This window comes from Erithacus rubecula (assembly GCF_903797595.1).
Source record: "Erithacus rubecula genome assembly, chromosome: 2".
NCBI lineage: Eukaryota > Metazoa > Chordata > Aves > Passeriformes > Muscicapidae > Erithacus > Erithacus rubecula.
In genome coordinates this window covers 58,378,555-58,403,541 of record NC_136685.1, presented here as the reverse complement: position 1 = coordinate 58,403,541, position 24,987 = coordinate 58,378,555, and the positions used below count along the sequence as shown (strand labels likewise).

General features: G+C 39.8%; 1 protein-coding gene and 1 long non-coding RNA gene across 4 annotated transcripts; one reads left to right on the top strand and one right to left on the bottom strand.

Moving 5' to 3' along the window:
• The first annotated feature begins 1,727 nt into the window (after positions 1–1,727).
• TMEM242 (transmembrane protein 242) lies at positions 1,728–24,139 on the top strand. 3 transcript variants are annotated; one of them, XM_079331822.1, is made up of 4 exons: positions 1,728–2,003; positions 3,736–3,836; positions 8,374–8,511; positions 22,954–24,139. In XM_079331822.1, the coding sequence occupies exons 1-4, from the start codon at positions 1,736–1,738 to the stop codon at positions 23,050–23,052; spliced, it is 606 nt and encodes a 201-aa protein (XP_079187948.1). In that variant the 5' UTR covers positions 1,728–1,735; the 3' UTR covers positions 23,053–24,139. The 3 variants fall into 3 exon arrangements, with proteins under 3 accessions (XP_079187948.1, XP_079187949.1, XP_079187947.1); XM_079331823.1 differs by having other exon boundaries at positions 8,374–8,522; XM_079331821.1 differs by lacking the exon at positions 22,954–24,139 and adding an exon at positions 8,914–9,192.
• LOC306798438 lies at positions 16,675–22,178 on the bottom strand. Its single transcript, XR_013773351.1, has 3 exons — positions 21,750–22,178; positions 20,035–21,715; positions 16,675–20,002 (listed from the first exon to the last, which is right to left on the bottom strand). It is a non-coding gene; the product is annotated as an uncharacterized lncRNA (long non-coding RNA).
• Positions 24,140–24,987: the final 848 nt, after the last annotated feature.

The window sequence follows — 24,987 nt, the reverse complement described above, 5'->3', positions numbered from 1 at the left end:
ACAGGATGCTGTGTCTCAGGAGCCAACATGTTTTGTAGTAGCACTCAAGACTTTTAGCTATATAAATAAGACAGATAACTCAGTGAACTTAACAAATTACTGCCTTTATTACATCCCAGCCAGCTTATCAACTACCTCCTTTGCCTCTGAATACCTCAACTGCAAGCTTGGTCTTCAAATACTGTAATACTGTAATACTGCGAATACTGTACAAAAATAAGAATTCCCATACGAGAAGCACCATCTTACCAATTTTTCATTAAAACCCAGGGGTTGGTATAAAATTCCTAACCGTAACATCAGAATCACAAGTGGAGATTTACACATCCTTTGAAGTGGAAAATTTTGGTTCCCTCTCACTGTCTGCTTTTGGCTCACCAAGTTTTTTTGTAATAAAAAGGAAAGAAAGCATTATATTATATTCAATTATACAACAAGAAGAGATTAATATTGTAACCTAAATGAACATAATTTTGCTGAGTATCTCTTGGGTTTTTAAAAGCGAGTAAAATTTACAACACTAAGAATTTGAAGTTATTCAGAGTGGATTTCATGGTCTTTATGCTCTACTTTAAGTCTTTGAATGATTAATAGAGACAGATCTTATCTGACTGTCTTAAATATAAATCCTTGGCAAAATGTATAAAATATATAAAAAAATATAAAATAGACACAATAACCTAATTGCTGTCACAGTTCAAGGATTCCTCTATCAGATGCAGTGATAATCTTGACACCAATTATAATCAAAATGACATGCATGCTCCTGTTTTAGTTTTATGCATTCTAATTCATTTAAATACTTGATATAAAGGTAATTTCTTCTTTCTACATTGTCACTATGCAGTTTTTCTAAGATGCCCTTCTCTAAGCTTTTCCAGAAGGTTATTATTTGTGGCAAAGTCCAAATCTATTCCAAAGCTGACAAAGATTTTTGGGTAGTTCTTCATGGGAAAAAAAGACTAGAGGAAAGAAGGAATCATTTGCCTGCTGTCCAGATCAGAAAAAAACGAGTTAGTGATCAGCTTTCTGTGTAAAATATTGTTTAATTTACACAGAAGATGGACTATTGGGAAACAGCTTTGGATTGGTTTTTAGAAGTATCAGGAACAGGAAGTTTCCCAAAATACTATTTTTTTGCTTAGCAACCCAGTCCCTATAATTAGATACATGCTATAAATTAAGTTAAAAAATACACAGAAGGAAGCTGGGGAAGAAGCACTTGGTTTGGATTTATTTACAATCATTTCTTACTATCGAAGTATGACTGTTATAACTAAAAATGCACTTTACCAGTCCATACTGAATCTTAAGTTAGTTTGATAAAGTGATAAAATTAGGTAGCACATCAATTTATATTCATCAGCAACTGAGAACTAGGGTGGTGCAGAAATGAAAAGCCCCAAATGTATGTTCTCATAGAGTGAAAAACTATTTACATAACTTGAAAGAATGACAATTTGGAACAAAAATATGCACTTTAAAGCAACACCGTTCGTCAAGATACAGCTTACTAAAATTCCTGGGAATAAAGTTTTATTTGGTATAGTCCACTACACGATCTGTCCCAAGGACATTAAAAGAAAACCCCAAACCAAAACCCTTACAAAACGATGCTACAAGAGACTTATTTCAAAGAGCCTTTGATAACTCCTCCCCGTTTTCCCCGCGCGATTGGCGCTCCGGCGCGGGGAGGCCGCGCCCGCCCCTCCTCAGGGCGGCAGCTCCGCCCGCCATGGCGGCGGGTCCCGCCCGGCTGCGCGGCCGCGGAGGGGCAGGAGGAGGAAAGGCGGCTGCGTGTCCCAGCCCCGCTCCCTTTCCTTCCGGGTTGCCGCCGCCGCCGCCGCCTCCTGCCGTGCCCTGGGCCATGGGGGCGGCTGCCGGCGGGGCCGCCCCTGACGGGGCTGCGGCCGTAGCGCCGCTGGAGCCGGGGCGCGGGCTGTCCCTGCCGCGGGGGGCTGGGAGCTCTGCGGCATCCCAGGACAAGCTCTTCTTAATCAAAGGTGCTGGCAGCTTTCCTCTCCTCCTCTCCCCTCCCCTCCTGCCCTGTCCTGCCCAGGGACGAGCAGCAGCGTGCGCGGCAGGCATGAGACCGTCCCCAGCCGTGCTCCCCTTGCCGTACCCCAGGTCTTGCCTCTCTCTGCCGCCCCTGGGGAGAAGGCGAGACCTTTGGGAATGGCCTCGCCGAGGCTTCTGGACACAGCGAGGAAGCCCCTGCAGCGCCGGCCGCCTTTTCCCTCGCCCTTGGCGGCGGCGGCGCCGGACACCCTTCAGCCGCCCTGCCCCGGGGCTCCGGCCGCTCCTTGCCGGCGGGGAGCTCAGCCCTGAGGGGTCCGCGCTCGGACTGCCGGGCCCCAGGGGCAGGAGCCCTCGGGAAGAGTCTCGGGACAGCGCTGCGGATTCCCTAAGGGAAGGGACATGTGTCCCCGGCCGGATCCCAGCCGGGAGAACCGCGGCCAGGGGACAGCTGCAGGGCAGCGGGCGCACGTCTGGCGGGCTGGCGGCGCTGTGCGGCTTCACGTTTATGTTCCACTGTGATTTTCATCCCTGTCTCCCGGCTGCTCCCGGTGTCTGCTCGGTCTCCCCGCGCCCCCCGGCGGAGCGGAGGCCGGGGCTCAGGCGGCCGGGACATCCCGGGAGCGCCCGCCCGAGGATCACTGCGTACCGCCTCCAGCTATTGAGTCTGAAATTGGGAAAATGTTGGTTGCCAGACCTGGAAATGTAAAAGTTAGCGGACTGCATAATTCGGCCAAGATGCGAAATCTTTGTGCTCCCAGGCAGGGGAGGTACCTTAAAGATTTCATTGACACAAGTACAGGAAACTTCTTCATCGCAGTAATCAGATCAATAACTTTAAAAGTGAGACCTAACTTAACTGTATTTTTGCTTACTTCCTATTCAGACCACTTTAAAATTATCTAGGTGGTATTAGGAAAGGGAAAACAGGATGGATATCAATACCTGCAAGGGAAGAACATGAAGTTTTAAAATTTTAATATGAATCCGGTTGGTTTCTACAGTGCAGTAAGTCTTTGTACCAAGCTCTTCCTTAAAAGTGAGCAGGTATGGCTGCACTTGCCTTTGGTGCAAGAGCTATAAAGGATCAAGGTACCTCAAGTGACTTTGGAAGCACTGAAAGGACTGGAAAACAAGGGATGTTTTCTTTCTTGGGATTGCTTTTGCTAGTGTAATTTTCTTTCTTCTTTTTAACTATAAAAAGTTCTTTTTAAATGAAAAAAAATTAAATAGAATATTAAAACATAAAGCTGAATAACAGGTGTTGCTTATGTAATGGTCTTCAGAGGAACTGGTGGTGACCATTTTCAGTTGGGCATTTGAAATCGCAAGTGATGCAACAAAACCAATTACATTTCCCATTTGGGAAAGGGTGAGGCATCACCATAGGACAAGATTATTTTAGTAGGCTGGCTCTGGAATAAGGGAAATTTCGAAGTACTGCAAAAAAACCATCCTGTCATTTGTATTTTTGTGTTGCTTTGAAATGCACACACATGCCATTGTTTTCAAATGCTGTGTTTCATAGAACTAATTCTTTGTCTTGCTAGTTTGTCATACTGAATTAGCATAAAAAATGTAGGCAACTGGGCCTTTACCTTCAGCATATGCTAACAGATCTTATATTTCAGGTTTTGTTTTCTAAACAGGTTGTTTGGTTTTTTTCTTCACCTTAAGTAACAATGTCTTGATTTTTATTTCTTCAACTTTTTTTGGCAGGTGGAATTTTTCTAGGTACTGTTGCTACAGCCGGAATGATAGCAGGTTTTGGCACAACACTTGCAATGACAAAAAAGAAGAACCCAGACTGGTTCAGTAAGGTCTGTCCTTTTAAGCTGTTTTCCAGTAGTGATGTGCAGGAAATAAGAATGCACTGAATGCTTTATAGACATGGTGATATATGTGGAACTTGGCAGAGTTGGTGATAAGGGCACTAGACTTAATTGAATTCGGTACAGGCATAGGATTAATTTTAAAATCAATTGAGCTGAAATACATAATGCTTACACTGTTTGCTGGAATCATACTTCTGTATGGTGGAATAGAGTTACTGATCTCTTTTGATTCTGGGATGACACTTTGATGACACTTTAGACATGAGCATGTATCACCTCAGAGATCCAGTTCACCATGCAGTCCCACAGTGCTGCAGTGAGTCTGGAAGTGAGGTTACTGCAATAAGGGTGGGAATGAGAAGGTAGAAGGTCTGTAAGCTGTGGAATATTTAAGTGGGATCATTTAGTCAAAATTAAAGCTCTCCACTCCCATCCCACTGTATAAGGGGAAGGATGAGAATGAGTACTATGAGAGTGAGAGATCTCATGGCCAAAATGAATCTGAGCTCAGGCAATTACTAACTGGATCAACCTGTGCATTCTGAAGGAAAGAACTGCAGAGCAGAACTACCAATTACACTGTGTTGGTGTATTAGTTTGAAACACAGCACGTTTAACTGAAGGATGCTTTTTCCCTCACTAATCCTTTGTTATTGCTGAAAGTGTCAAAAATAGGCCCTTAAAATTGATCAGTCTCATCTCCACCAAGCTCTTAAAATGCAACATGTATTACAGATGTTCTTAGGGAATTAAGGACTGATCAATTGTGTTTATTTTAAAATGATGATTCAATAACATATCAGGTTAATTCAATGCATATCAAGAGAAAAAAATCTTCCATTGTACTTTATATCAGTACCTTCATTTCTGATCACTCATAATCTCTCTTTCTGGTCAAAGAGCATGAGATCCTTCATTTGCTTTCCTACTTTTCTCTGTAGGTTCCTGTGTCATAACTCATCCATTGCCTTTACAGAAATGATAAGCTTGGGTTTCTTTTTTGAAATAGGCAAAATAGAAAACTTCATGAGAAGTTATTTCACAAGCTGTGGAAATACATTACAATAAGGAAATTGTCTCCTTTTTTACCATGTTTTTTTTTTTAAACTTCCTTTCTCTTGAGCACTGCATTTTTTCCAGCTTGCACATATTCCTGGGTGTCTCAGCTGTCCTGTTATCAGTGTGAAATCTATCAAGAGTGACATTGCATTGACATCCAAGAATATATATGCTAGAAATGTAATTGAGTGATATATACAATTTCTATCTCTGCTGAAAACTGTATCTCCTGCTATTTGTGCAAAGGAATTGCAAAAGTTTGCTAGCAAAAATCTGTGATTTATGGGCCCCTCGACTTTAATACTTCAGAGTGTAGAAAGTTACTTTTTTGTCAAGGTACTTGTCAGTGAAGAGTTTAAAAAAGGGAAGACTAGACTCTGAGAATGGCTTAATTCTCTATATAAGCTCTCTGAGGTACCAGTGAGGTTTTGCATTAGCATTCTTACTTAAATTTATAGCTACTTACTGCAAGTAACTTTTAATAATACAAGATGTATAATAACTACAGAAGATTGCACCTTTTTTAGGTGTTCAATGTCTAAATATTATTTTTATCCATATTAAGGTGAGGCCATAGTTTGACAGGTACTTTAAGCCAGCATCAGCCAGCACTGATGTTGAAAGAAATACATGTGCTGTTGGGCTGGTGATATGGTCCTGGTTAATTGATGGGGTTTTTTTTGTTAAAATTAAATGCTCAGCTGCAGCAGCCTCCTTTTCAGAAGTGTCCAGTTTTACTAGCATTTATCCAGATGTTTAATTTCACAATGGATTAGGTCACACAAAAGAATGAACACACTGAATACAATCAACCAAAACAGTTGAACACACTTTATTTTAGGCACTGCTTCCTTTTAGACATGCTCTGCACACAAGGGGGCAGTTACACAATCAAGGCCTGTATCTGAATAAGCAAACAATGTGATTTTTTTTTTCCTTCTCCCACTTCCTGTTTATATCTTCCAGAGGCAAACAAAACAACAACAACAACAATGAAATGAAAAAAGCAGCATATATTTGGAAAACAAATCAGCTAATTCTGCCCTGGTTTTTTTTCTGGCCCCTTTTTGGAAAGACTCAATATTGTTTAAAAGCTCATTTTTAAAATTAAAGAATGTTTTTTTAAAAAAGTGCAGATGAGTAGTGATGAGAAAATAATTTGAACATAGAATAACAGGTTAGTGAATAAAACTCAATTCTCTTAATTTTTTTTTTTGTTGCTGTAATCTTTTTCTCCCATGCTATCATTGTTGTCCTTTCTAATTTTTTAGCATTTCATTAATCAGCTTTCTTGATGCTCTGAATAGTGTATCTGACAATAATTTAAGCAGCTGTCCTCTTTACAGAAACCCATATCTGTGTACTTAAGTACCCTGAGGAATCAGCCTGTGACTGAACCTTAGACTGCAGTCAGTAAAACCAGATCAGTTGTTTCCATTTACCACTATTTTTCTGGGACAATCAAGCATTTAAATAGTAGTTGGTTGGGTTTTTTGCCAGCAATTTTCACAGATAATGACTCCTATTTAAAGATTCTATGTAGAGGATATTTTTGTCCATTAATTTCCCATCTTCCAAATAGGACCATTTTTTTCTCAGTTAGACTATGGAAGCAGGAAAAATGTCAAAAGCAATCAGCATTTCAATACTCAGAGCAGTCCCTACTGAGAGTTATAATAGTTCATTATCTGTGGTAAGGAGATAATAGGACCTGATATTATAGCGTGACTAGAGATGTCTGCTGTTTGTGTGTGTGTATGCTTACAGAGCATGTTTTTGTTAACAGCTTCCACTCTGGGATGCCCAAATTGGAATAAATAAGGGTCAAGATATGTTTTGCTTGTGCCCTTTCCAAGTGCATGTTTGTACTTGGGTAGCTGTGCCCACAGCTAAATCCCAAGGGAAAGTGTCAATGCTGAGGGCTGTCAGAGGATCATTTTAACATTTCAATAAATACAAAGCCAAGAGAAGAAAAACTACTGGTGCTGTTTGACTGACTGTAGTGGTAGACATTAAGTATGTTTAATTGTATCAAAGAAGAAAGAGAAGCATTTAAAAAGAAGTTAAAAATTTGAAGCTTTTTTAAAGCAAGAATACATAAGATTTCCCCCCCAACACTTTTTGTGATGAGTAAAAAAGAACAATTCTTTGGCATGTTTTGGAGAAAATTTTTTGATCCTTCCACAAGTTAATTTTACTTTTCAGTATTTTAGACTATAAATGAAATATTTTTTGTATTTTTTTATGGTATCTCATTTATGTTACCCCTGAGCAATACTTAGTTGTGGTTAAGTAGAACTGTTGAGTTTCGTGTAAGGATCATAAATGCCAATCTTTAATAATAACCATCTGAAATCTGTGTTTGTAAGTGAACAATTTAAGAGTGATCCTTTGGAGGGGGAAAAAGCATCCTCTGAATGGCAGTTGCTGCTATGAACAAGAGAATTGTTTGTGTCACTGCTGCTGTGGGCTGCACAGGTTGAAGCTTTGCTGTTCCATACAGGTTCAGTACAGTGGGCACTGTGAGGTGAGAGCAGCTGGCTAGCAGTGGGTGTGGGATGCACATGGACTGATGCCCCCCAGCATGTGCCTGGTGCCCCTGGAAGCTGCAGTGTCCATTTATGTGCTGTGACAGAGAGGTTTCCTTATGGTTGGGACTCCATCATAGCCAAGGCTGCATTCTTGGCCTGAGGTGGCTTTTCCAAGTGACAGCATTTTCAAGGTACTTGTGTTTTCAGGACACGTCTCAAAGTTCTATGCAGCAATATCTTAAAACCACCTACTCTTGTAGGTGTCTTCTGACAAATATGAGAAGTGTGGAGACCACACAGCATTTTCAGTGTTGTTGCTTAGTGAACTATGCAGAGGAAAGGGTTCAGCGTTGTTTGCTTTTACAAAATCTTCCTTAATAGTTTCCAGAGCTTTTTCAGAGTTCTGGTACTCTGAAATTAGTCCCTGGATCACTGCAATACCCTTTCCTTGTCCAGATGAAAGCTGCTCATGTTCTGGCAGGTTCCCAGTGAGCTGTTCCAGAAGTGCAGATACAGACCTATAAGCCATCAGTTACCCCCCATAAAAAATTACCAAAATCAATAAACCAATGACAGTGATTATGTTCAGACACCACTGAGGCTTGTGACTGGTTTGGATTCAGTTTTGTATTTTGACTGGTGGGATAACTGAGTGTTGGATTCTTGTGCCCATGAACAACTGACTGGTATTTCTGGGCAATGAAAGTCATCCCCAGGTGGCACTGGCAGCTGTGAAATCTGCTCCTGGTATGAAGGCACTTCATCCAGCCCCTTTCTTGGCTCTTGAGGTGTGCTGGCAGCTATAGATTTTCTGTGGCCACAGTAGGGCAACTGGCAGGTCAGGAAAAAATCTAAAGCACCAACTTTGTTTGTTTGTTTGTTTTTCCCAGTTACTGTTCACTTTGTCATGATCTTTTTGTCCTTGGTTCTAGGGGATTACTGCCACAGCTGCACTACCAGAGAGTGGTTCATCCCTGGCCTTACGAGCCCTAGGGTGGGGCTCACTCTATGCGTGGTGCGGAGTTGGATTGCTGAGTTTTGCCATCTGGAAGGCTCTGGGCGTGCACAGTGTGAGTAGCAAGTATGATCCCCTCAACTCCATGTTTTTCCTTGGGTAATGCATCTGGGGATGGCATCTCTATGCTACTTCAGCCTAAGAATTACACCTGCATTCACCATCTGGAGAATGACTAACCAGAATGTGTGCAAACAGGGAAGGTGTTCTTACATCTGCCAAAAATGGCATGCTGTGGGAGAAGACAGTTTAGGGGGAGGAACAGTTTTGTCCTGCTTTATGTTTATTTGCACAGATGTTTCAGATACCTCACAAAAGAGCCAGTGTTCTAATTTAGAGACTAAAATAGTAGCTGCAAACTTCCTATATCCTTTGCTTATTGAACTGAAGACTATCCCCCTGAATCCTATTTTTAGAGCAATGCATTTATTTGTCCAAGTTCTATTTTTTGCATCAGGGCATGGAGGATGTAAGAAAAACTGAAAGGAAACCAGCTTGCTTTCTAGAAGCAGCAAGGAGACAGAAGATTGAATATCCTGCATTAGAAGGGTGGTCCTTGGCAAGGTTACATCAAGGAAAAGAAGCTAGGGAGGAATTTGTACATTCCAGGATATCAGCTACAGCTGTCTTTAATAAATTGATTATGTTCCAGTATTTCACAGTGTTGAGTGTGAACACTAAAGTTTATGTGAGCATTTTTGTTTGCCCCTAGTAATGAGCCATGACTTAAGAGTCCCCTGCAGTTACAAGTAAGGGAGAGCTGTTTGCATCCTCTCTAGGACTAGGAATGAATAGACACCCTTACCTTACATGGCAGTTATTTATCTATTCAGCAAAGAGTATGTAAAGGAGAAAGATGATTCTACTTTATGTTAGCACTGTTCTCATCAATACCTTTATTCAAGTTCTCATTTCTTGTCTGTTCTGGTGATGTGTCCTTTAGCTCACAATCTGAGTCCCAAACACAGCATTACACAATCATTTATTTCTTAGATTTTAATGTTGATTCTCAGTACAAACAGGTAAAAGAAGGCTGAACACCAAAAAAGCATGGTAGGACATAGGAGGCAGCTACAACACATTTTGTTTAAACTGAAGTCCTCCACGTGTGGCTGTGGTGGAATGTCAGGGAAGGGGGAGGCAGAGTGGGAGTTCATACTCTCTGCATGCTGGGCTATAACAGTTCACTCAGCTTGCTGGCAGCTGTGTCATCAGTCAGGACTCATTTCACACTATACTGCCAGTTCTGATTTCTCATTCTGTCAGAGTGACTGGTCCTGCTGAAGGACAGCAGAGTCTTACCCTGGTCTGCAATTTACATTACCTGTTTCATGGTAAGCTTAAGTTTTACTTCCTTGAGAAGTACTGGCCTAGACCCACAGTTACTGATTTCCCTGTAAGGCTTTTCTTGAGGCTGCCTACCAGGGAGCACCCACTTAAGCTTGAGATGCCCAAGCCCCAGGACGTGTCTTGAGTCTCACAGGGCTTCTGATAGCAAAGACTCCTTGCTATCAGAAGCAATCTGCAAGCATTTTAGAGCATTGTTGAGTGTTTCTGGCTAGAAAGGTGCACCTTATTGTATTCTGTGTTGTGTTAGTGTTGAAAGAAGGTGGGGGAAGCTGTATTTTAAAAGGCTCTTGCCAATATCTGCTAGTATTGTTTTATGTTGTGGAGTACTTATGTTTCACTGTAGTAGTGCACAGTGAGAATTGTAGGTGCTGAAGGCAGTAGATTTCTGTCAAGAGATGATTTGGAACAGCTCTCTGTGCTTTCCACTGAGATAGTTACTGCATTCACTAGAGACTTTTACATTTTCAGTGAAGAAAGGAAGCACATACAATAGCGCTATTCGTAATTGCAGAATCAAAAATCAGCAATTTGTAAATTACCTGACACTATATAGCTGTTAAAATCAAATATATACATGTTTAAAATTGCTGGAGGTATGAAAGAAGAAGCATGTTATAAACAAATATTGTGACTAAAGAGGTTCATAGCAATAAAAATAAATTAAACATATGCTCATTTTCAGAAGGGCCTGTTTTTATTTGATATGTTTTCCTGAAATTTCTGGGGAACATTTGAAACTTTTGAAAATTCTTAATTGCTTTAATGTAAGCAGAGCAGTAAGTTACAATACTAATTTTTGAGTAAATTGCATTGCATAGTTATGTCTAATAATTATTAGATGCTCACAAAAATAAATAAAGTTTTATTTTTAGGATACTGAATTTATGACTGAGCGAAATAAAGTTTCTTTCCACATAAGCTGTTCAGATCATGGAAGACACTGTAGATTTTGCACTAAGCTTGAAATTTTCAAATGAACATTTTTATTTCAGTTAAACATTTAAAAAGGAGACTTTTAAGATTTACCTGAACAAAATGTCTTAAGTTTTCTTGGGAACTGTGAATTCGCTGGCTCTGTAGTCCATGCAAGTTTTTAATACCTGTAAAATTTATGTCACAATTTCAAATCTAGCAGCAGGTATCAAGATTTGAAAACTATGGACTCCAGCAGACTACAGTCTATCAGAGGAAACTTGAGGAGAAACTTCACTCATTTTGATATCAGAAACCAGTGTGAATTTAATATGTAAAGTTTTGGCAGCTGGATAGAGGGGTCATGCCCAGCCTCTTCACCTTAACACTAAACCAGCTGCCTCTGGGACCTGCTAATTAATAACCTGGCTCTGCTGGGCAGCAGCTTCATCTGTTTAAGAGCAATATTGATAAGATTATTGACAGCTAATACAGTCTCTTGATCTTAAATTGTTTCTCAGTATTAAATTGTGAAGGACAGTAAAATTCTGATAGTAAGTGCAGGTGTTTCATATAGCAAACAAGAAGGATGCTTCATTTGCATGTAGGAGTACTTCAGCTGCAACGTTCTCTCAAATCCTTTACCAGCCCAGTCCCTGTGACTGTCTGGGTGGGAATAAATTCTTGGAGGAATAAAGGGCTTGACTTTCACTTGCAGGGTTTGAAAGGGAGCTCCAAGTCAAGTAAGACTGAATTGTTATGAGTTTAATGGCTCGAGTAATCTGAAAGAGTAGAGTATGACAAGTCTCAGTGGAAAATGAGATGCGATGGATTGGCAGAAGTCACAGCAGAAGGAGCACCTGAGCCAGCAGACCTTGACGCGGGACTGGGGTGGCCAGGGAGGCCATGGGCAGCTCCCGTCCCGGCAGGGCTGGCAGGGCCGGAGGAGGAGAGCAGAGCTGCTCGCTGCGCTTGGAGAAGTGCAGCGCTCGGTGTGCCCGGTGCTGCTTGTGCTCGGAACGCTGCCCGCACCAGCCGCGCCCCGGCGCGAAGGCGGGGGCTGTGCAGTCGGTGCCACGCTCCGGGAATGCCCTGTGAGCGGCCCGGCCCGCAGGAAGCGGTGGCGAGCCTGTCCCGCACAGCTGGAGCGGAGCAGGGAGCCAGGCGGGCCAGCCCAGTTGCGTTCCCGGTCCCGTTCCCGGTTCGTTCCTGCCCCGCTCCCCCGGGGCCGGGCGCGGCCGCTGCCCCGCAGCGACACCCGGTGGCGGCGGGCGGAACTGCAGCGGCGGCGGCGCGGGCCCGGCTCGTCCCCGGTCCCGGGACTGCGGGCGGTGCCCGCTCCAGCCGGGCTTTAGGCTGCGCTCCGGAGCGTGCTGCCCCAGCCACAGCCCGCAGAGCCGCCCCACCGCCCGCGCTGCCAAAATGCTGCTGATGCTGGTGTTTCCTGTGAGCGTGAATTACCGATGGGATAGCGAGTGATTGATAAAGAATGCACTACCCTAAGCTTTGTGGCTGTTTAAATTATCTTGTCATCTCTCCCAAAGTCAGAGATGAAACGACAAGAGCAAATTGGAGTGATATTTCCTTGATGAGTTGTAATTAATCTGTTAGGGGCACGATTGCCCAGCAGTTTGTGTGTGGAAGGAAATGAAGCCACAGTTCAGGACGCCTCATCCTCACACCTTCTGGGACAGCCCGTGTTTGCACTAGAAACAAGTTGTTGTTATGATTCCTTCCAGGCACTGAGGTGATGGACCAGATTTGGTGATTCTAGATTTTTATTTAATCTTCCTGGTTTATTAGTTCTTAAAACAGTGCTGTGACAATGCCTGCTTCCAGCTCTTAACTGGCTTTATTGTTAAAGGTGGTTCCCTATGGCTTTACAGCCCACTGCTTTTATGCCAGCTTCAAAACCCAGGGGTGAGAGTAAGTAACTGATCTTTATGTCTTGGTAAGGAATGTAAAAGATTTTACGCTCTCTCAGGTTGGGTTGTTAACATTCCCTGATTGCAGTTACCACTGTTGTAATCTGAGGACAGGCTGATAAGTAATGAATGCTACTAAATTCCACTCAGCTCTTATTCTGAAATGAAATGAAGAAGTGATGGTTCGATGAGGACTTAGTTTGATAATGGTTTAAGTTCTGTTTTTCAGTAGCATAAAAGAAATCTTTTTTTAGAGCCTAGGAGAATGTGCATATATACTTTATAGTGTACCTCTTGCAGAAAATAATGATTTCAGTGATAATCAGACTTTTTAAACTGGCTTCCTGCAATCTCTTAGGAAAATATTTAAATTTTCCCTACCTTTGATTATCTCTGAGCACAGAAACTCTATATTAGTGAGTATCATCAATCAGCAGCAATGGAGTAGTGAAACATTAACAGGCTGAGGACCTGATATCTACCACCAATCCAGGAATTTTCAAAATTTGGACTGACACTGGGCTTGTCCCATGGCTTGACTGCCTGTTGGCAGTTGGACTATGTTATGTGCACTGCTAGAATGCTTCTTCAGATTTGTGTCACCCTGAAAAACTGCTGGTCATGCATGTTGAGACTGTTCAGGAGTTACACAGACTCATGCCCAGGGAGCATGGGCAACTGGGAGATTTGCTTCCAAAGAGCACTCCTGATCTGGATCTGAGAGTCTTCCAGAGATACCTACAGCCTTCCTCTCTGAGGCACCTTACAGTGGGGAAAGATATGTGCTGTATTAAACACAAGCTTGAAATAAGCCTGGCTTGCACCATTGTTTTCAACAAGTTCATTTGCTATTTAACAACTTTCACATTGTGGTATTATCTTCCAACCTTCCCTTACTGGTTTTGAGCTTGCAACATCCAGACCATGTTGGTGGCCACTCCTGGTGCAGTAGGATGACCATTTGCCGATAGAGAACACCGAAGTATTGAATAAATTTTGTAGAGAAGATTTGGTTTGGCCAATTTATCATTTCAGATATATTTGAAAGTTGAATAGTAGTTGAAACATCTTATTTCAACATTCTGCATATGAGCTGTTCAATGAAATTTAAAATTTTCAGTTAAAGAATAAATGGCATTTCACTCAGTAAAATTTTTTAAAAGTAAAATATTCAAAATATCTTAAACCTGCTGTTTACAGTTGAACTAAACAAGTATTTTCATTGAAGTTTCCCAAAGTTAAACCTTTTTTATTTAATTTGCCTATTCTGCCAGAGTTATGATCCACTGCACCTTTTTATTACTGGGAAAAATTTTAATGTCATAGAATCACAGAATAACTAGGGTTGGAAGGCACCATGGGAGATGATGTAGTCCAATCCTCCTGCTAAGGCAGGGTCACTCACCTACAGCAGTTTTCTATAAGTTTTCTAGAATTTTTTAGAAGTTAACTTTGGAGTTATTAACCTTTCTATTAAATTAAACTTCCAGCTACAGAGTACATGGCAGATACTAAAACATACCTATTAATGCCTGATGTTCTATTTCTTTTTTTTTTTAAGCTGCCAGCAATTATAATCCTTCTTTTAAAGCAGAACAATGCCCTCAGCCCTACTAGACTGAAGTGTACACCAATTAACAAACAGGATAAATTATTCTTTAAAAGCCCTCTTGTTCTTCATGTCTTCAATAAATCAGGTTTAATTTCCTCAAAAATAAAAGCATTCTCAGTCCCATAGGGAAAGGGCTGGGATGATTCATATGTACATTTGTGAGATTCTTATTGTTGGTGTTCTGTGGAAAGCTAGAAAAATAGTTAGAAGAATTGCTTAGCAATTTGTGACTAACATACTTATAAAATATTGCTTTACCACTTTTATGGTGTCTCCTAATGAAATATCCTGTTTTTCATTGATCTTAACCTTTAAAATATTAAGAGGCTAGAACAGTTGCATGGCCATAAAGAGACATCTAAAACAATTAAAAGCAATGCAGAGAATATATGCTTCTTGTGGCTTTGATGGTGAGAACATTTCCTAAGTGAACTGCTTTTCTCCAGGAAAAAAACTAACCTCTGAATCACCATTTTAAGCATAAAAATAACATCCCCCTGCTTATGTAGAGCAGTATTTGTTATAATGTAGTCATAGGCACAGCATAAATACAAAGGAGTACTGGCTTTAAGGGTGGATTAATTTAAAACAGAAGATGAGAGCATAGAGACATGGTCTTTAAATATGGCATCTGTAAATTGTACTAAGATTTATGAATCTCAATGTAGGCATATTGCAGTGGCTGAAATTTTTACTCTATTTCATAAATGAGCAAATGTTGCTGTAAAAGCACCATATCTCCTAAAATAATTAGGGTAATGCTAGAGTAATTCCTGAATATTTTAAGTCTTTAATTATTGTTGTATTTAATCTTCACAAAAATATTATTTATTGAATTTCTATTCCTTATCTTGCTTGTGTCTGATAGCATAATAGAAACCTTTTTCTTGCTATTTCATGGTCATATATTTCTATATAAATCAAATCTGCTCATTTTTTAAATGTTCTTTTATTTCCTCAGTGCTTATTTAAACTCAAGCTCTTAGAAAGAATATGGAGTACTAGTACAAGTTAGCACTTCCTCCTCCTGTTTATACTGGGTTTTTCACTGCTGCTTGTATTGCCTAATTAGTTTGATTTAGTTTTGCCTCCACACGTATGTACTACTAGTATTTTATTCAAGAAGGAAAAGAAATGAGACCAATGAACTTCACTCTTTACTTGGTCAGGCAGAATGCTTATTCAAGGATTAAGATAATCATTTTCCTGCTGGAAAGCTGCCCTGTCTGCTTTATGAATAGGGACAGCTGTGAGGGAATATTTCAAGAAATGGAAAGGCTGCAACTGTAGCTGTCCTGGGGAGTTTTGCTGTTGTGTCCTGGGAGAGGCTGGCAGCTGTTGGCTGCCACCAGCCCAGCTGTTGGGAATCCTGTGGTCTGCCATGCCTCTGTGTCACCCTCTGTGATCAGTGGGTTGGTCCATGCCTTGGCCACACGTGACTGTAAACTGTGCATGTACTGGTGAAATCTGAATCCGGGTTTCTCTGACGGGTGCGAGTTGTTTGTGCTGCACCTTGTTCCTGTGCCATTGTCCTGTGTCTCAAGGGTGGTGTGTAGCCATGCTTGCTGTGCCCCCTGAGCCAAGACCCACTGCTCTGCTTGCCTGGGGACATCTGGCTGTCCCTGTCTGCCTCTGTGTGTCACACTGGCTCTGGCAGCTTCCTGCATGGAGTTCAGCCCCAGTCAAGGCAACAAAACTGAAGCTTCACCAAAGAGTTTTGGGTTTTTGCTGGCCCTTTCCCCTGCCTCAAATCTCACTTGTGGATGATACATACAATTAATTCCTGGACACAGAGAGGGCAAAAATTACTCAGGTTGCTCTTTACAGGAACTGCCTGCTTGCAGACAATCCATATTTCTGAATTTAATTCAGAAATCCAAATTACAGCACAGAAGAGTTTATAGGGTTGGGGCACTCATCCTGAGATTTTGGGTTCATTAACCAGCTAGCTTTATAAATTTGGATATTTAACTACTTTAAATTTAAAATTATTTCAAGATTAATTTTTCAAATTGCCCAGGGTGACTAAAGGGGCAATGACTAATATACCATAATAGACTAATCATGTGGATTCCTTTCCAGCCACCCAGATTTGAAAGTAAGATTCTGCAGAAATAAATGGCACATTCTTCAGTGATATCCATACTCAATTTTTCTGCATGGCACAAAAGCGTTTGCTTTAAGATGCCACATACTACAAAAAATTTAAGTCCTTGACACTTATTTCAGAAATATCAATATGGAAATGTATAAAAGTGAAAAGAACACTCCTGTATTTTTGAACCTAAGGAAATTTTTTTTTTTTCAGAATCCAATTTACAAAATTACTGTCTGTGAATAATAATAATAAAAAAAAAGAACATTATTAGCTAACCACATCCCTTTTTTTTTTTTTCTTTAAGTTCAGAATAATCTAGCCTTAACCCACAACAGTTTTACTTCCTTTAGGCTTTTCTACTGGAATAGAATCTTCTTCCCACTTTGGGATCTAAGTGAGATTTGTGCAGAAATTAAACCAAAATGAGGCTGGTAAAACATGTTTGTGATGTAGATCCTCTGTCTTCCTGTTTAGGAATGAGCAACATGTCTTCTGCACTCATGGAAAAGTAACACGGGGAAAGTATTTCATGTGTTTTATCTCTTCGTGTGACCTAGTAATTGGAAAAGAGGCAGCTTGACCCCTGTGACTTGACAACTCTCTGTAGTTCACCAGTAATTCAAGACAGAATATGGAGTAGCTGTGGGAGGCTACTACATATTTATAATCTTTTGGGAACTGTGGCAGCTTTGTTCTAAACAGTGATGGTCCTCTGTGCTTCTCCCTGCAAAGTTCACTTAGGTTGTTTTCATATTATTTTTCTTTTTAAAAGCACAGGATATGTTTTATCCACTTACACAGGATTTATAGAGATAAATTTGTGGGAAAATATGTCTATGTGTTTGTTTAATTTTAGGCATTGTGAATAATTTCAAACAGGGTGCTCAACACTGCATAATGTTAGGCAGGTGTGTAAGCCTCCATGAGACAAGGGGCCAGTATGAGCTCCTGATTCTCTAGATGGTTTAATGTAATTCTGCTCCTGCTTTTCTCTATGTAAGCCTGAAATGCTGGAATTAGCAAATAGGTGCTGAACAGGGATGAGAGTACATAAAAATTATTAGATTGTTTACTGCCAGGTTTGACACTCTCAGGGCCATTTTCCTAGACTTGTAGTGCTGCATAATCCAAACGTTCATGATGCCTTTGCCTGTGAAGTGCAAGATGTAAGAATGTGAACCAGAGCTGTATTTTCCATGTTGCTCCAGAGCTGGCACAGAGTGACCCTCAGTGAGTGCCCCATTTTACACTGAGAGAAGGACAATCACCTTCAGCCACCAGGCTGGCTGCTCTGCTCCTCCAGTCCTGCAAGGGCTCAGCACTTGTCATTTGCTACAAATAACTTTGCTATTTCTGTATGTGGCCCTTGGTAATCATTTGCTAACAAGGGCAACAGCAATCATTGTAAGATTTGGGAAAAAAGGTGGCAAGAGCAATCCTCACTGATGCTTTTAAATCCAGGGCAGCCTGCCTCATCTTTATGCTTTGTGAAATGAATGGTGGCTGAGGAGAGCAGAGGGCATGAACATATTGCATTCTGTTGCCACTTGATATTCCAGTTCAGGGCATCTAACCTCATTTCACTTGGAAGCTAATGTAAGCAGTTCTTACTGATATGAGTACTAAAATAGGAAACTAATAATTCCTGGAATCTGCGTTGGCCTATTATGAATGTCAGACATTAAAGAGAACATTTCTTCGTAAAACTTTCATTCTAGGAGTCAAATAGACTCTTTTAGCCCCTCTTCCATTCATTTTAATATGAACGGCCATGTAAGTGCTCTCAGTAATAATGCTATCCCAATTTTTGTGTGACATTCTGTCAACGATGTACATTAAAAAGAGATTATTAAATGGAAGATGCTTTTAGGTCCCCATATTTTTGCCATCTGAGGCAGGATCATTAGGTTAAGATAAGAAAATAACAGTGATCTGTAGCTATTACAGATTATTTAATGCAGTAAGGTAGATGATACCCTTTTAGAAAGAAGCCTGACAGAGGTAGAACAGTTACTGTAATTTATTTGGTGAGAAAAAACAGCATAAAGCTCTGTAATATCTGTGACAAAAAATAAAATTCACTTGAATGAAATTGACTTTAGAGAGTTGCCTGCAGGAATGGAGCATGGTGGAATGTTAAGAAATGTGTTACAAATTGTTCATGTACCTCTAGGTTCAGGAGCAGCAGTTGAGAGTGGCCTGTGGTACTGAAGGCAGCAGTAAGAGGTAAAATGCATTCAGCTTTTAGTACTTGGTTTACTGCACTATTAATTGAAGACATTATCACAGTTGAACTGAGTACCCCAGTGCCAGTGTGGCTGACAATAATAAAGAGGCAGCCATTGCAGTGAGTTATTCAAAACATTCCTGTGCTTAGTACATAGCACATTAGCTCTTGTAATTAAATTAATGAGCTTTTGATTTGAGACCACCGCTGTGAGTATTGTGGAATCTGGAGGAAATACAGGAGGAGATTTCCAGGAAGGGAGGAGAGAGGAGAAGAGATCTCTTGCGTTGCACGTATGCTGAAAAGAAAAGATTCCTAATTGCAGCATTTTCCTCATCAAGATGTGTGTTTGTCCCAGGAATTAAAGCAAGTAAAGACAAGGTCCCAGTTCTTACACCTCAAGTGTTCAGTATTAATAGAACATAAAGCTGATTAATTATCTTCACAAGAAGCTCACCACACTGCAGGAGGACTGGACACTGGTAAGCTCAGTTTGTTGAAGGACTAACTTAAATGTTTAGTGGACAAACTTTGCTTTCAGTGCAAGAATATTTTGGAGTTGCAGTGGGCCTAGTTCAACAGTGTCAACTAAATAAATGCAGGCAAGAACAACCTGGAAGCCAGTGTGAGGTACTTAGGAGGCCAAATTTAGTCCTAAATATAAAAATATTATAAACAGAGTTTGATCAGTCCAGGCCCAGAGGACTGAGCTCTGCATCTCTGACTGTGTCAGAACCATTTAGACTAGAAAAGACCTCTGTCATAAAGTTTGTCCATTAAGAAGTTACAGCCTAAAATGGGGTATTAGAGTGATTTGTATGCAAGCACACATTGTCAGTGGGAGAGAAGGGACAGGAACTTAGGGATGGTTATTTTTGTGGGTATACACCAGGTCTGTGACATTAGAGAATAGTTCTCTTTGAAAGCTTTCTTCATGGTTTAAGATTAGTGAGTTTTAAAGGAATGCTGAGTGCAGGAAAGACAGGGACTGGGATTTGGAAGTGCATTTGGGAGAGCACCAAACACAAATGTGGGAATGAAGGAAGAAACTCAGAAGCTGATCTTATTAGTGGAGCAGGAAAGGAAGGGGAAGATGCCTTAGAGGTCCAGATTGAAGCTCTACTGAAACATTGGACTGCACTTTCTGACTGGGATGAGAGGGGAAAAATAGGAGTCCATGACTGGCACTAATTAAGTTGCTTAATGTCTTACTAAAGAGAACTCAAAAACTGTTGTGGAGAGAAATAATCGGATGCAGTATCTTCTAAGGACTATAGAAGTGAAAACTTCTAGCAGGAGTTAGTAGCTGTGACATTTGTACCAGGAAGAAATTGGCTCCGTTTTAGACATACTGTGAAGTCATGTATTAATGAGGCCCACGCCAGTCACTGCAGATAATCTCCTTCTTAAAGAGCTGACAGCCTGAAGTGTTGCACTGAGAAAGAGCTGACAGCCTTAAGTGTTACACTGAGAAGGCAATGCACAGTAGTGATCAGCTTGGCATTACAATTTATTGGAATAGATCACTGCCCAGGAATCACAAAGGAAGAAAATCTGTGGAAAAACACAAACATGGTCAAAAGTTGTGAATTGCAATGAAAACCTAGTTTTGTGCAGGGCAGGCTTGTGGAAAAGGGCAGGGAAGGGAGGAAGTGACAAATGAAACTCTGACTCTGGCATCACTTTCAAAGTGGTTTTACAAATAAGCATCAAAATCTGAGAAGACAAGGCTGAGGAAATTTCTCAGGGAGTCTTAAAAGCAAAAGACAGACATGGAATATTTCAGATTTGATCCACATGTTAAGGAAAAATTGCTTTTCCAGGAAATTAGTTGCTTTTACCTGCAGAACATAAATTAATGTTCTGAGGGGATAGAAATTTATCTAATATTCTTATTCCTGCAGCTGCTAGCAGTGTTTTGGTGCTTTCTAGATAAATATCTTTTTTTCTTTCTATGTCAAGTTGTTGTGTTGTATTTCCCAGACAAGACTTGCATTAAAGAGTTAGGGTTTGGCATGCTAATAATTATGAGGTGGTTGTCAGGGTGAGGAATCACTGCAGATTTCTGAGTCACTCCACCCATCATCTTCTTTTTGGAGGCTTTATACAATTGCTTTTAGTTTCCCTTTGGTTTTGTGCATCTTCAGTGGGGTAATGGAGGTGTCTTCTAGGGCTTATGTGTGTATCATTCAAATTTTACACTAAGAGAAATTTAAATCTGTGTTTAGAAGCAGCCAGAAAATCTACATTGCACCAGATCATTGGCTGATGCTGAATGGTTTATCTTTGGTTCTATCTACAGAGCTACAGCATTTTACATCAGGCATTTTACATCAGACCATTCTTGTGTTCCAAACACCCAGATAATACTTAGAGTGAGATGAAAGAGTAGAAGAGTTGAATCACTCTTGAGGAAGCAAAAAATGTTAAGTAAATTGAATACTTTCCGCCCATCAGCGAGCTGAGATAACTTAATTACATAGGACTGGAAAAAACAGCTAAGCCAAAGCTCCTAAAACATTTCCTACTGCAAATACTTGTATTGAATTGGCAGCAATTGTTTAATGTAATTTGGGCTGTTCATCTACGTCAGCTATGATACTGGTGTTTATTATTCTTGGAAACATTAGCTGTCTATGAGAGCTTCTCAGTTTTAAATGAGAAGCAAAAATGTTAGTTTAGGAACAATTGTGGGTGTTGATGGCCAAGATTTTTAAAAACCAAGAAGGAATAATTAATCAAAACAACTGTCTGATCAGAATGAGATATATAACAGAAGGTGAATTAGTTTTACTTAGGAACAAAACCAGGAAAAAGCAAAAAAGATAATTTGGCTCTGAATTTTCCTCCTACTTTATATAAGATATATTTTTATTTGATTAGCAGTACTGAGACATTATTACACAAAAACTGGGGCTCTTAAATGCTTTCATCCTTCATAGTTAGCTACTGTCTTACTAAAGGACTGGTAATTTCTTTGTAGATGGTTTCACTCTTTGTATCAGCTGTAACTTGAATAATTGCATTCCCTTAGCGTGTCTGTAAAGAAATCCCAATTCTTTGTCAGAATTATTCATACACAAGAAGGACTTGAAGAGAAAACAACCCAGAGGTATTTGGATGAATACTGATGACCTATAACACACATATTTGGATGAATACTGATGACCTATAACACACAAAACATGGGCATATGAGAGTAGATGCCTGTGTGGCTGTTTGGAATATCTAGATTTCCTGGAACCTCTCTGTGGGACATACTGCCTGAGACAGCATTTGCTCTTCAAGAGGTCATTGCTTCCAGTGCTTGAATACCACATCCTGTCTTCTCTGTGTGAATGTCACAGATTCTGTCACAGAGCTTCCTAAAAATAGCAGCCCAAAACTTCCCCTGTACATCCTGCTGTTTGTGTAACAGGATTTTCACTGATCTGGTTTTTCCATGCCTATCCTTTAAAAATGTATTATATGTAAAAATACCCCTAAAACTCTTGGAAGAAAGAAGCTCACTAAATCCAAATATTCTGATAGAAGTGATTTTTATTTGAATGAATGTTTGGTTCTAGCATTCCAGGACTGTTGAATCAGACATTGGTGATAAAATTCTTAGCATATATCTATCTATATCTATATCTATATCTATATCTATATCTATATCTATATCTATATCTATATCTATATCTATATCTATATCTATATCTATATCTATATCTATCTGTATCTATGACTATATCTGTATCTATATGTATGTTACATAGATGTACTTCCTCTTCCACAGCTTTTTAACAGCAGTAAAAAAAACCTTGGTCCCATATATCGTTATCAATCTTGTTTTCTTTCCTGTTGTTATATACATTTGAATTAGACTTTGTTTTGTCACCTTTATCCATATGGTAGGGTAAATCTAACCTGTCAGAGCTGAACAGTATTTTTCTTTAGCCCTAATCTTAAAATCCTTGGACAGATTACTGGACCTTTCATCCATTACAATTAAAATGAACTACAGTCAAAATAGGGGCACAGTCCATTGAGGTAATTTTCCTCCAAACAAAAATATTTTAAGAATGAGAGTGTGTGTGTATATAATAATTCATGTAACATCAGTGGATCATTCAGGCAAGCATTCAAAATCAGTCACCCCATGTGGTGTGTTAGAAGGGGTGGTTACTGTGGGTCCCTTCATGCTTTTTTTCACTTTGTTAATTGAACCAACATAATCAGAGGAAGTCCTAGTTTTATATTATTTTAAAAGCTTTTTTCTTATTCTTTACCTCACACAGCTTGTTTTGTGGGATAAGCCTGGGGTTCGTGGTGCTACTTTATTTATTCCTTGGTAGCAATTAACTGATTTTATTTTTAAATCTCTTTCATAGATGAAGGAATTCCGAACTAAGATGCAATCAATCTTTCCAGCAATTCCTAAAAATAGTGAGTCCAGTGTTGAATGGGAAAACTTGCTTAAATCCAAGTGAAAGACTTAGAGCTGTTTGGAGATGTCTCTTCCAGCAAGAAAGGAGCAGAAGTAGCAGAAGTGTCCACTCTGGAAAACAAAGACGACTCAGACTGAGCACTGACTGAGTGCACTGAACCTGGGAATGGCAGTTAACATCCAGGAGCAAGGGAATTCAGACCAATTTATACTGTACTTTTCAGCATGTTTGGTAGAGCTGATTAATGGGAAAATGAACCCTTCAAGATAAGTTGGATTCAACTGGAAAAAAGACTTTTTTTAAGACTTAGAGGAGAAACTAATCTTGATTAGTAAATATATGAATATAATCCCAGTAAACTCCTCTCCCATCCTGCATTTCAAGAAGAATTTTATGAAATTTCTCTAGGAAACAGGCACAGTACTTTCAGTGACTTGTCCTATTAGGAATACAACCATCAAGTCAATCATAACAGATCTCTTGCTGAGCCTGAGGGTAAAGCATATAGTGCTCTCTTCAAAAACAAAGGACATATTTGAATTTGCAACAGAGAAAATATCTAAATTATTTTTATATGTCTGAAGGGTAAGTTTAAAACCCAATATGCAAGTAATAACTTATGAGCTCCTCTGCAGAGCATCAGAAGAGATATCTACAAAGTTCACTGTTTTCTCAGTCTAACTTTTAAAAATTTGATCCCACAATAATGAATCTGAGTGTGTATATAAAAGTCTCTACTATATTTGTATATCAATTGAAATAGTAGGTGGAAAAGGTGTAAAATAGTGAAACACCCAGTCAGTCCTACACAAATGTTTTCAGCTAAGAAAATATATGGGCAGGACTAATTTTGTGTGTTCCAGTAATTTCTGTGGCTCTTCTACCAGGAGAAGCAATGTGATGTTTTCCACACTGGAGTGATCTCGTGAAGTGTGGGTGTAAACTAGAAAGAGTGATGTCCTTACTCAAATGTTGTATTTGCAGAACTGAAGATATGTAAAACTGCAGAAATTAAAAAAAAGTGCTTTCAGCGAACTGTCCTTTGTTACTCAGTTATCAGATTTTCTTATTCATTGCACAAAGTCCAGTTAGCAAGTTGTCAGATTTAATAAAGTCCTTCTAAAACTTGTCTTTTGTGATTTAAGTCTTTATATTCCCAAGAAAGAATATTTAAAAAGAAGCATTAAATGTTGGATGAATAATAGAGAAGTATATTTTTCCTATGAAACATGACACTAAAATAATGCCTTTAAAACAATTGAAGTGTAATAGTTGATGTCTTTTCCAGAGCTTGATGTTTGTAATTCAATATTAAATAAATTGTGGTGAATACTGCCATCATACACACGTGAAAAATGGTACTATTTTATGTATTTTTTTGGTTTCACATGAGTGGTGATATCTGTTTTCCTACATTTAAGATTATTAATGCTACTTCAAGTTTAACAGTGTCACTATAGCATATAGGTCAAATAGTGGACTAAATAAATGCAAATTGCATGATTTCTCTGAGGTGGGATTTGGATCATCTTTATCTGGGTTAAACAACTCACCTTAATCAGTCATTCAAAGTGCCTTGCATGTTCAGTGGAGAAAGGCTGGCCAGAGGGTGGCTTGCCCTACCTGGAGTTATACAAGGCATCAGATCCATCCTCAAAAGTTAAATACTAGAACTAGATACTGCAAAAAAGTTAATGGGTCAGTGACCCCCTAATTGCTTTCTTTTATTTAGAAATGGCTTACTCTCCTCTTTCTGGGGAGTGTAAGAACAAAACAAGTTAATTTTCATCATCAACTTTTCCTGTGCAAAAAGTTAAACTGAAGTAAGGTGATGTTTACAACACTGATACTCCAAGTGGATAGTGCAGAATACCTACAGTGAGTTCAAATTGTTTCAAGTTACTCTTCAGCTGATCCCTGTTTCATTTCTGCTGATTTTTCTCAACTTTCTGGTCACATTTAGTTATAGGAATAACA

What these genes read in the sequence shown, in the direction of transcription:
- TMEM242 (XM_079331821.1), top strand. Translation starts at nt 1,736, where the DNA reads ATGGCGGCGGGTCCCGCCCGGCTGCGCGGCCGCGGAGGGGCAGGAGGA. An exon ending in CAAGCTCTTCTTAATCAAAG is followed by an intron (nt 2,004 to 3,735) that starts GTGCTGGCAGCT and finishes TTTTTTTGGCAG; the next exon opens with GTGGAATTTTTCTAGGTACT. An exon ending in ACCCAGACTGGTTCAGTAAG is followed by an intron (nt 3,837 to 8,373) that starts GTCTGTCCTTTT and finishes CCTTGGTTCTAG; the next exon opens with GGGATTACTGCCACAGCTGC.